Consider the following 11,702-nt stretch of genomic DNA (forward strand, 5'->3'; position numbering starts at 1 on the left):
AATTTCTGCGCAACTTAGTACATGTAGCTGTGTAAGTGTAGACTACCCAAAATTCCCTGCTAACCAATAGAATACGTATGTCGGAAGCGCAAAGTTCCCTGCTTCTGCTAGCGTTGATTCTTTGCTTATATGGTAAGCAGAGCCATGAAATTGGGTGCTTCTGATAATGCAACAACCTGAACCAAAGAGACAAGCAGCCGATTTCACGAAACGCTAGGATTATCCTGTCTCGAGTTAGGACGAGTAACTCGTCCTAACTTAGAATGGGTTCAATGCGTCCTAACATCTATGAATACGGAACTTAACTCTTCCCAAGTTATACGAATAATCCTAAGTTTGGAAGAGTTTTGTGAAATCGACGGCAGACACGGGTTGGAATCCTAACTATGTACCTCCAGAAGCAGCGGTGTGTATGAGACTCCGCAGGAACAGGTCCAACTTCCTGTCACCTTGCACGAGCTGGTCCAAGACGGATACCTCACTCTTGAGCAACTCCACCAGGTCAGAGGTCAACAAGGTCTCTGGGGATGCCATGACTGGACAAGCGGGCTTGAACGAGTGACGACGTGCTGTCAACGAAGATCGGAGGTTTGACGTACAAAACTACATCTGAGGCGATACAAAAAGGGAACAGAGCAAAAGAAAAGGATTTAGCACTTTGTTACATGTCTAGTGCATTTCACGCAGAACTGCAGTCACTAAAGAATTAAACACTAGGATCTTAAAGACACTGGGGCCGATTTCACAAAGAGATAGGACTAGTCTTATCTGAAGCTAATGTACATGTAGGACCAGTAACAGGTCTTAATTTAGGACTAGTCTAAGCATTGCGTATGTACTGTACATGTAGGACCAGTAACTGGTCTTATTAGGACTAGTCCAAGCATTGCGTATGTACTGTGTACATGTAGGACCAGTAACTGGTCTTAACTTAGGACTAGTCTAAGCATTGCGTATGTACTGTGTACATGTAGGACCAGTAACTGGTCTTAACTTAGGACTAGTCTAAGCATTGCGTATGTACTGTGTACATGTAGGACCAGTAACTGGTCTTAACTTAGGACTAGTCTAAGCATTGCGTATGTACTGTGTACATGTAGGACCAGTAACTGGTCTTAATTTAGGACTAGTCTAAGCATTGCGTATGTACTGTGTACATGTAGGACCAGTAACAGGTCTTAATTTAGGACTAGTCTAAGCATTGCGTATGTACTGTGTACATGTAGGACCAGTAACTGGTCTTAATTTAGGACTAGTCCAAGCATTGCGTATATATACTGTGTACATGTAGCTGATGACTACTGAAGGGTTTTGTGAAATACTCCCCCGGACACATTTGGTACATGTACATGTAATGTCATAGACCAGCCGTCGATTTCACAAAACTCTTCCTAAGTTAAGACTAATCTTAGGCCTTAGGACGAGTCCCAACCCTGCACTGTAGCATGAAGACTATTCCTAAGTTAGGACGAATTACTCGTCCTAATTCGTGATAAGACGAGTCCTAACTCTTTGTGAAATCGACTACAGTATTCTCACTTGTTATATCCCATCGTGCATAAAATATCAAATCTGTAAACATTTTGTCTCAATTGATCATCAAAGTTGCAGAAGAATATGAAAGAAAGAACACCCTTGATGCACAAATTTTTGTGCTTTCAGATGCCTTTAAAAGGCCTCAGGCTTGAAGTCTTTTTTGAGTGAAAAATAACCTCTCTCTAAAAAACTATGTTACTTCAGAGGGAGCCATTTCTCACAATATTTTATATTATATAACACCCAAGCAGATCCTTGCCATTTGATTGGAGGATTGTCTGTCACGTGATAGCAAATAAAAGTACCATTGCACGCTGAGTCACTCGCCGTGCTTTTTCGTTCCATCCGAAAAGTACCATTGCACGCTGGCACGCTGCCAGCGTGCAATGGTACTTTTCGGATGGAACGAAAAAGCTGAGTAAAAACATCACTGCGTGCGCGTGTCTTTGGTAACGCAGCAGGTGTTACTGCAAGAAGGCATAGTAAAATTACTAGCATTCGGCTTCTACAGTTGAAATTGTTTGTTTTGAAAGTTGTTTCTTTCAATCAAAATGACAAAGTTCTACTTGGATGTTATATAAAACAAATAATGAATGTTTTTCATTCGTGCAATGGTGCGAATATGTTCATTCGTTGAAAGCTGGAATGTTCCATTCAACTCGGCTCCGCCTCGTTGAATAGAACATTCCATCTTTCAACTCATGAACATATTCGCACCATTGCACTCATAAACATTCATTATGTGTATACTATCCATTAGTCGTTACAAGTAAGTTTTTATGCTTACAATTATTTTGAGTAATTACCAATAGTGGCTAGTGCCCTTAAGATTACTCCGAGGGTAGATTCATACAATTAGAACACACAAAAGTATCATTACACATGTACTTTGTAATGTAGGGCCTAGTATGTACTGATTATAAATACATGTACATGAAGCATGACAATACAAACTTCATATAGTTTGTACACCTTTGATCTTCACACAAAGTCAAGAGTGAGTTCATTGACATGCATGCATGCTTTTTTTGACTCCTAAAGCCTTTCAAGCAACAGATAATGACATTACATGTAAAATCATACACCATCGCGAAAAGGAATACATAGTATGTGTAGACTGTGCAATACTTGCACACATTCAAACTTTCAGGACAAAGTTGGCGCCAATCATATTGAGTTGTATGCGCATTTCTAATTCAGTATACTGTTTTGCTCGTTTATGGCTTTATGCGTGTTATGGTACGACATTCTTCTTCAAAAAAGCAAACTTGAGTCCTTGATTCAGATTGTTCAACTAATAGCAACAAAAGTGTAACGGCTCGTCAAACCCTGTTGTGATAAAAAGTTTTAACTATGCGCATTGCATTATTTTTTATCTTCCAGTATGCGCTAATCCACCAATCAGATGTTCGAACTACTAGGGGGATAAAAACATATACTACTTCCTCTGTTTGATATCCTACTTCCTTTCTGTTTTGTATTACACAGTGCGTATTGTGAATGTCAATGCGTCACGCTCCATATATGGACAGTGCAAAAATTACATTTTAAACTTTGTGCGCTTCGTCGCAAAATAATGTCTGAAATTTGATACTTTGCCGGTTGACGTAAATTAAACTGGAAGATAAATTTGTTATAACACGCACACTCAAGGAATACCCCAAAAAATATAGCACGTCTGCGTCCCATATCTAACTCGGCGTTCGGCCTCGTTGTATATATGAGATGCAGAAGCACTGTATTTTTCCGTATTCCACTTGCGCTTGTGTGATAACTTAAATAATAATGCGCGTCAAGTTTACTTGAAGATAATTTCATTATCAAATGCCCACCCATGGAATACAGAAAAATATACTTGTAGCCCCTTCGGCCTTGTTGGATAGGGAATCAACGCGCTGTATAATTGACCATAATCCACTCGCGATTGTGTGATAACTTATAATCCCCCTTAAACCTAAAAATGTATTATTTCTTATTTTATTAATTTGTTTTCCTTTATGTTTTATTCTTTCATCCAACGGTTGAGGTCTCATGGCTTGAAGGTGATGCTGAAAAGGTCACTAGGTTGTGACATTTAATGTATTACAGGGAAACACTACATGTAGTCCAGCATCACAACTACTGTCAGTATACATGATGTATTAATGGACATCATCATAATTGTTATAAAAATCCTTGAATGGACTCATTCTGAATGTTCATTATTTTCCATTTTGTTAATAATCGATTAGAATTGATAAAATTAAAATCTTTACTGATGTTATAAAATCAACAATTCTGAGGTTGTGTTTTACATTTTTAAGGTTGCGTTTTACGTTTTACATATATTGCATTCTACATGACATTCAATATTATCCTGGGCTAACGTGAATAATCCGACGATGGAGAAAATGCTAATCGTCTCCAAGAAAAAGCTTGCACAAATCAAATTACGCACATTATGTAGTCATGGTAGTGTTGAACATGATTTAAAATTAAATAGCATACCTGGAAAACAAATTAACTGTCAAAAGTCTGTGCAAATGTGACACTTTAATACATTACATTTTTATATTTTTTTTAGAACCACAGCGGCTAAAAACGGCACATTATTGTACCAAAATGCCCATAGCGGCTGGCCGCAAATGGCCAAAAGGTTGTAAAGAGGTCAAAGTACATGTAAAGGTCATGTCAGGATGTGACATTTTTAAAGGTAGTGTTTTATATGTATGTAATCAAAAGTTCTGAGCAAAATTTTAACTAAATTTTCTGTTTCGTGTTATTCTGTTTGCCTCGCATGTGATCATGGTAGTAATTACATTGGTTGCCTCCAGCCCATGGCGTCACTCTACCTATACATTTGTCTGTCATCATTAGGCAATTAGTACACGATTGGTAATTCATCACATTAAAATTGGATTAGTTTCTACAGTGTATCTGAAAGCTCACTGATCACAAACCTCTAGAGAAATACTTTCACTTGAAATTCATGTAGAAACATGTACCTGTACTAGAGGGAATTTAGTTATGACTGTCACTGTCGATTGACCACAAGGATAAGTTTTCTTTTAAAGGCAGTGGACACTATTGGTAACTGTCAAAGACTAGCCTTCACAGTTGGTGTATCTCAACACGTGCAAAAAATAACAAACCTGTGAAAATTTGAGCTCAATCGGTCATCGAAGTTGCGAGATAATAATGGAAAAAAAATCACCCTTGTCACACAAAGTTGTGTGCGTTTAGATGGTTGATTTTGAGACCTCAAGTTCTAAATGTGAGGTCTCAAAATCAAATTCGTGGAAAATTACTTCTTTCTCAAAAACTATGGCACTTCAGAGGGAGCCGTTTCTCACAATGTGTTATACCATTAACCTCTCCCCATTACTCGTCACCAAGAAAGGTTTTATGCCAATAATTATTTTGAGTAATTACCAATAGTGTCCACTGCCTTTAAAAGGTTTTACTTTATGGTTGACTTACGGTCTCAAGTATAAACTTGTGAAGTTACAAACAATAAACGACTTCAACATGGATCATCATCCCACGAAAATCATTTAGAAAACCAGCTTCGCTGCTAAACGTACACGTACCTGATGATCAATGAAGCATGAGTCACTGTGGAATTATATGTAGCAATGTAAGGTCGAACAAATCAAACTTGCTTATTTCAATTTTGATATTATAGGAAATTTTCTACAAGATTAATTTGTATTTGTGTGAAAGAAAAGTGCACAAAGACCTTAGTAACCATGGTAAAAACATTCTACTTTACTAACAAGTTTTCAATGAGCGTGAACACACCAAACATGATTTCCACAGGTTGGTTCTGGACTGTCAAATGGTTCAGGCAAGCAAAGACTGTTATTCTGGCACGCCTTGTGCCACCATTCATTGAGAGTTATGAAGGGGTGTTTGTCGTCAGTATATGAAAGGCTTTTTTTAACTCATCAAATTCCACGCCTTTAACTATAAAAGAAATCACTGGATACATGGGACAGCATTCAAATCTACCTGTTGTTAAGACAAGATGGCCCATAAATTCTACAAAGTCATTCAATCGGCATACAGATTTATGTACAAACACAATGTACATCAACTGTACTCTACATCAACTGTACTAAAGAAATGTACAACAAAAACTCTTTCATTGAATTTTGTTTTTCCAAGTAGGACCAATTAGACAAACACGCAGAGAATACTGTCCGGGTTTTTGCTAGTTTAGGGTAAAATTCTCAAAGGAATCAAACATGAATCTTAATTTGTGTTTGTTTGTTTGTTTGTTTGTTTAGATGATCTTCCCATCAAGGGAACTTGGCAAACTCCCACAAGGGGTTGATAGGGATCATGGCTTAGGGTGACCTCTACTGTCTTAAAATAGTGTTTCGAAATTGTAATTGATGTAACTGTTTATGTTTTTTCTGTTTATATTTTGCTAATACTTGTTTGGGACAGCCTGGTTTGGGATAACACCTTGTGTGTATGTACTTATTGCCAGGTAGAGTTTGTTCTCAGAAAATTGTCTTTCTTTAATCTACTACCGCTGAGATCCTAAATTGGGACGTCACATAAACAAGCATTTGGATTATATGCGATGCAGGTTTGCGCCTGTGTGTACGATGACTGATGACTCGGCTCGGCGATCGGGGAATCAATCTCCGATGCGCTTGTGAACGTTGAATTCCATGGCTGCTGAATAGAGTTCACTGAATAATTATTGACAGACAAAAGTAGTCGGCCGAAAACAAAATGTTTGTGTCAATAAAAAAATATTGAACTTGGGTTAAAAAAAGGGTAAACAAAATTAAATCTAATTTAATTTCTATGAAGAAGACAATATTGCATTTGGGGACATATGTAGGCCTACATGTAGTTCTCAAATTCATCTTTAAAAATTACATCTCGCTTCAACTGCTCTTTCACACAAAATGTTTCTAAGTCAATAAAAAAATATTGAACTTGGGTTAAAAAAAAGGGCACCACGGCCAACAGGTAGAAAGGGCATGGCAGTTTTGGCCGCAAAAAATGTAGTTACTGTTGTCTCCCAAAATGGCCTGCGAAATGAGTGCAAACTTATGTAATCTTTCTTTCTTCCTTTCTTGTGCAGCCTTCATGATTGGAGATAGTCGCAAGTCAGACACACCAGGGTGAACCTCTTGCCTATGGACCGATCCGGCCTGTCAATCAAACTGTGTGCGTTCACCCATTTGACCAATCACAGCAATGATCGTGGTCGGACAAACTCGGTCATGCGTGCGCGTATATTTGGCACGCGCGGCAGAATCGTACAGAATGTCATTGGGAGTGCTCGTACACGTGTCTTGCTCATGTGCGCGGTGGGCGGAGCTTAGTGGAAAGCCGGAACAATCCATTGACGCACATAAAAGACCCAAGTACTGGGTCTTTTACATGCAACAGTAGTTTTTTTTATTTATAAAAAAACACGGGAGGACTACAGCTTTATGTCCCTGTTCTGTGCCTTGCTTAAAAGACAGAGTCACGACTGTGGCTCGAACCCAAACTTTGCTTATCAGATATGGAGGTACAGCAGAGCTTGAGTCCGTCCGTTGCTCTCAACCCCTCGCTCGGCCATGAAAGTAACACTTCCACAATTGAAGTCATCATTTGGATAGCTTTCCGTATGAATATGCCACCATTTTTTCACTCATTTTAACAAAAAGGGATCTCATTTGGGGGATGTAAATTAGATACTATATTATTTCATACCGAATGAAAAAGTGTTGGCGCAATACGGAAACTTTTCCCATAATTTTTGTTACTAGCTACACATGAAGGAGTAGGAAATAAGTCTTACATGGTTACTGGTAACTTCTAAAAAAAACTATGACTGAGCGACTGCCAGGTGAAGGAAGTGGACAAAATCAGTTCCTCGAAAATCCTACATTTAAAAAAAAACTTGAATTCATGTGAATTTGCAGTACAAACCATATGATAAACTTGATATATTGGCCAGGAGTGCGTTTTGGTGGTAGTAACCAATAACTGTTTCGGTTGAATTGGCCATTCTTTACCACTGGCCAATGAGTTGACCGAAACAGTTATTGGTTACAACCGCCAAAACGCACCCCAATTTGTTCCTTGTTGGATCATAGAGTAAGGTCCTTACTCTGCTATGGTTGGACCAACGGAAAAGTTTCCGTATGGCGCCACCACTTTTTCATTCGATATGAAATAATATGGTATCTAATTTACCTCGATGAGATATCCCTGTTTGTAAAACTTTGTGAAAAAGTGGTGGCGCCATACGGAAAGTTATCCGGACCAACAATCAACATGGACATGATGATGGGGTAAAAGAGCGGTAGAGATGGGTGCCGTAGAGATTCTACCCCCATCATGGTTGGACCTAGTTGCGATAACGTTACTCCAAGAACTATTTCGGTTTCGTCCAGCTATCGTCTCCCGTAACCTCATAGGTTTATATCTCTCACGCGTTTAACAACCCATGGTTCAATCATTGTTCAATGAATTTTGGAATCAGAAATCTCTCTTTATTTTATTTTTAATCTCGCCAAAATTAGGCTCTATGTGTCCTTTGATATCTCAATGTTCGAAGGGGGCGACCAGAGAACCCACTCCGCAATCTCAAAAAATGTTAAAAGTTAAAAATTACTGGTCTGAAATGGGGGACAACGGATTGTTATGAAGTGTGAGTGCATCAAGGGGGGGTGGGGCGTTTTACTTTCATGCCTTATTATGATATCTCTGGATTCTAATATAGTAGTAGTAGCCATAATGCCTTAGGACAAAAATGTAATTAAATTTGTTAAGTACTAATTGAATAATATTTTTGATTTACTTTGCCCGCCATACTAGCTTCTGAATATTCAATAAAATACCAACCAATGAAAGGTGTGAAAACATATGACGTTGCTCCAATGTCGTGCATGCACAAGCACTGTTAATGGCGGACCATCTCTCGCAACGTAAAACCAAAACTTTCAACACACCATGAAGTAAAAGTGTTATTGTTAAAAAATTTGATAGATTTGAAGAAAAAAATATTAAGTTTTTGATTGTGAACAATTTTCCTGTTATCCTACTGAAAACACATGACACCAGGATATATCATAGACTAGATAAATTAAACCAACAAACAAAGTGAATCTCAAAAAGAAAAACAGCACACAGCAGTGTCACTGTCACTCTGTGTTTGAAACCTTCCTCCGGTCCGAGTCCATGCAGAAACTACGACTACACACGTACGTAACGTAAACAAATGCAGTCATTCCATAATACACCGTTGTTGTGTGTACTACTGACTGAGAGAACGGAAAATACCCAACAATCAATAAATCGTCCCATCTTCAACAATATTGATGTAGCCTCCTGAACATACCTGAACATGTTCTACTTAATCCGAGGACTGCGTCGATGTTTAGAGGTCTCCATGACCATGACGAAAGGAAATATAGCAGAGGTTGCTAGCAATCAGCTGAGCCGTCCTAGCTCTCATCAAAGAGCTGTCAACTTGTAAACAAGCTTATAATGTTCGTGAGTGATAAAGAATGCACGTACATACCGCATAGATGTACATGCATACATCAAAGAAATTGCATACCTTTTAACACCCTGTACATGTGCATGTACATTGGTACAACCTTTGTTGTGCAAAACGTTGTTGTGCTGTGCTCAGTGCAATGGGGGGAGTTGACACTCCGGGGGTGCCACTACTATTACAAAACGGCACAAGGGCGTTAACGAATTTTGCACTTCCCATTAATGTTTGGATCTTTCTTCGTTTTTCTAGAGGAGCGTAATTCAGCTGAGGAACAAGGATTATCTCTGAAATAAAGAAAGTCCCATTTTGTGTGTGTATGTTTTTGTTTATAAACAATACCCAAGTCAAAAGGTGCCCCCATCCCATGCGGTAATTTTGCACTTTTTTTGCAAGCAGCACAATGACAGTTACACCTTGTCATATAAAGCCCCCAATCATAATTATAAAAAATAAATCAAGGTGTCACTAATAGTATACTATAACTGTCCCATCACCCATACATTGATAAAATAAACATTTGTTTTTAGATGGATTAGGTTTTCAGTCCATAATTGACAGCGTGAGTTTTCCACTGGAATTGTCTCAAGCCCTAGCCCCTGTATGTAGTTAATTTTCCTCACTGAAACTTCTTCGGGACAATATATAGGGGCAATAAAACTTCGTCATTATGGGATTTGGGGCATTGCATGGTGATGAGGTATAGAACGATCGGATTAATAAGTATTATGTTTGTGGTGTCACCATCTGTGTATTCATCTCCCTTGTCTTCTCCCTAGTCCTTGCTGAACGGTTTCACGAGAATCATCATTAGATGGCGAATTTTGAAAAAGATGAGGCGCCAATTTTGCGAAAGCTTGTCTCATCAGTTGCTCAAGTCAATGTTTTTGCGGGACTTTATATCTGACAGTCTGAGGTATAAGTATATAGGGATGTCCCTGAATTTCATTGTTTTTTCTTTGGCACGGCTGCGATCTACTTGGTGAGTCAGTTCCCGAAACGGTTATGTCAACAAAATATGCAACTGTGTATCGTTTATCAAAAAATGATTATCAGTTGTAGCTGATGCATACTTCCGTTTTTATGATCATTAACTTTTGGAGAAATCACCAAAGTCTGGCAGTGTAGGTTGACGGATCATGCTTTCGCACTCTTCTGGTCTGTTGGTTTTGATTCATGACCAATGAAGCCCCAAGAATTACACCCGATCAGTGATGATGGAGTCGCGTCTTACTCTTACATTAAAAACGATAATGTTGAGATGCCATTTAAGTTGGAGACCTGAATGACTTTTTTTTACATTAAATTATGAATACAATGCATTGCCATGTGCCTGGTTTGAAAGCTATAGGCGTCACGCTTGCGTATACTAAAGGAAGTTGAGTCAAAAGAGGGCGCTATCAGACAAATTATTTTCCTACACATTATATTACATTGGGATCATACTCTATGCACGTGATGGGCTTGATAAAGTCCAAGCTAACGATGAATCTCCGTCAGAAAATGTCACCAGGTGTGGCGGTTTCAACTTTCCGCCGTGTTCAGTTTTCCGAATGACCGAATACGGAAACATAACGTCATGCGACGCCTGCGCACAGCAAGCGAAAGTAGTCAGTTCTTTAACAGTGCCGTACTGAGTCCCGGAAAAAACACGGCGGGAGACTGAAACCGCCACACCTGTAAAACTAGTTTAACATACTATGTCAGATTTTTGGCCGATTTGACCCATAATTTTTGATTTAAAATTGAATTAGGTATTTTGATGGGGGTCGAGAAAGTTACAAGCTTTCATTTGAGCCATTGCTCGAAAAAGTCCGCCAGTTACTAGTAGCAGTGAAATAAAGTGCTCAAAATTAATTTTTGTCGGGATCCCGACAATATATCACGTGACCAATTCTTATGTGTTTTATAAGAAACGTTTTAAATTGTTGTCATGGTTCCTGACCATTAAAAGTACAAGTTAAACTTGTTTTCCTTAGAGCGGGTGATACTCTTTGAAATACCATTCACTCGAAAAAAAAATATATTTTTTAATGTTTGGGGCCAAAAATCTGATATAGCATCTTTAAGTAGTGAGGCTCAATGTCACGCGATGGTTTTGTCACTTCTCTACAACTCTGGTTATAGAATCATTGTCATCAAAGAAGCATATAATTCTGGGGATTTCGTTTAGCAAGTGTAAAAGAACAGGGGCTGACCCAGAGACGTCTACATGGTGTAGGCATAGAGGGTGTAGGCTCCCGTCAACTTTTCAGGCTATACAATTGCTTATTGTCAAAGACCAGTTTTGTCACTTGGTGTATCTCAACATTTGCATTAAAATAACAAACCTGTGAAAATTTGAGTTCAATTGGTCGTCGAAGTTGAGAGATAAGAATGAAAGAAAAAAAACACCCTTGTCACACAAAAGTAGTGTGCTTTCGGATGCTTGATTTCGAGACCTCAAAATCTAATTCTGAGGTCTCGAAATCAAATTCGTGGAAAATAACTTCTTTCTCGAAAACTACGTTTTCAAAGGGAGCCGTTTCTCACAATGTTTTATACTATCAACCTCTCCCCATTACTCGTTACCAATTAAGGTTTTATATATGCTAACAATTATTTTGAGTAATTACCAATAGTGTCCAGTGCCTTGAATCACAATTTGTCAGATTTGCCCCATGGAAAAAAC

General features: G+C 38.6%; 1 protein-coding gene across 1 annotated transcript in view; it reads right to left on the reverse strand.

Annotated features, from left to right (window-relative positions):
- The window catches only part of LOC117291579, a 43,699-nt gene extending 34,658 nt beyond the window's left edge, over positions 1 to 9,041 (reverse strand). Inside the window, exons 1-2 of the mRNA XM_033773391.1 lie at positions 8,873 to 9,041; positions 393 to 609 (exon numbers count right to left, since the gene is read on the reverse strand). Coding sequence (XP_033629282.1) covers positions 393 to 534 — 142 coding nt within the window. The 5' untranslated portion in view covers positions 535 to 609; positions 8,873 to 9,041. The remainder of the gene's footprint in view (positions 1 to 392; positions 610 to 8,872) is intronic.
- Positions 9,042 to 11,702: the final 2,661 nt, after the last annotated feature.

This window comes from Asterias rubens, chromosome 6 (genome assembly GCF_902459465.1).
Source record: "Asterias rubens chromosome 6, eAstRub1.3, whole genome shotgun sequence".
NCBI lineage: Eukaryota > Metazoa > Echinodermata > Asteroidea > Forcipulatida > Asteriidae > Asterias > Asterias rubens.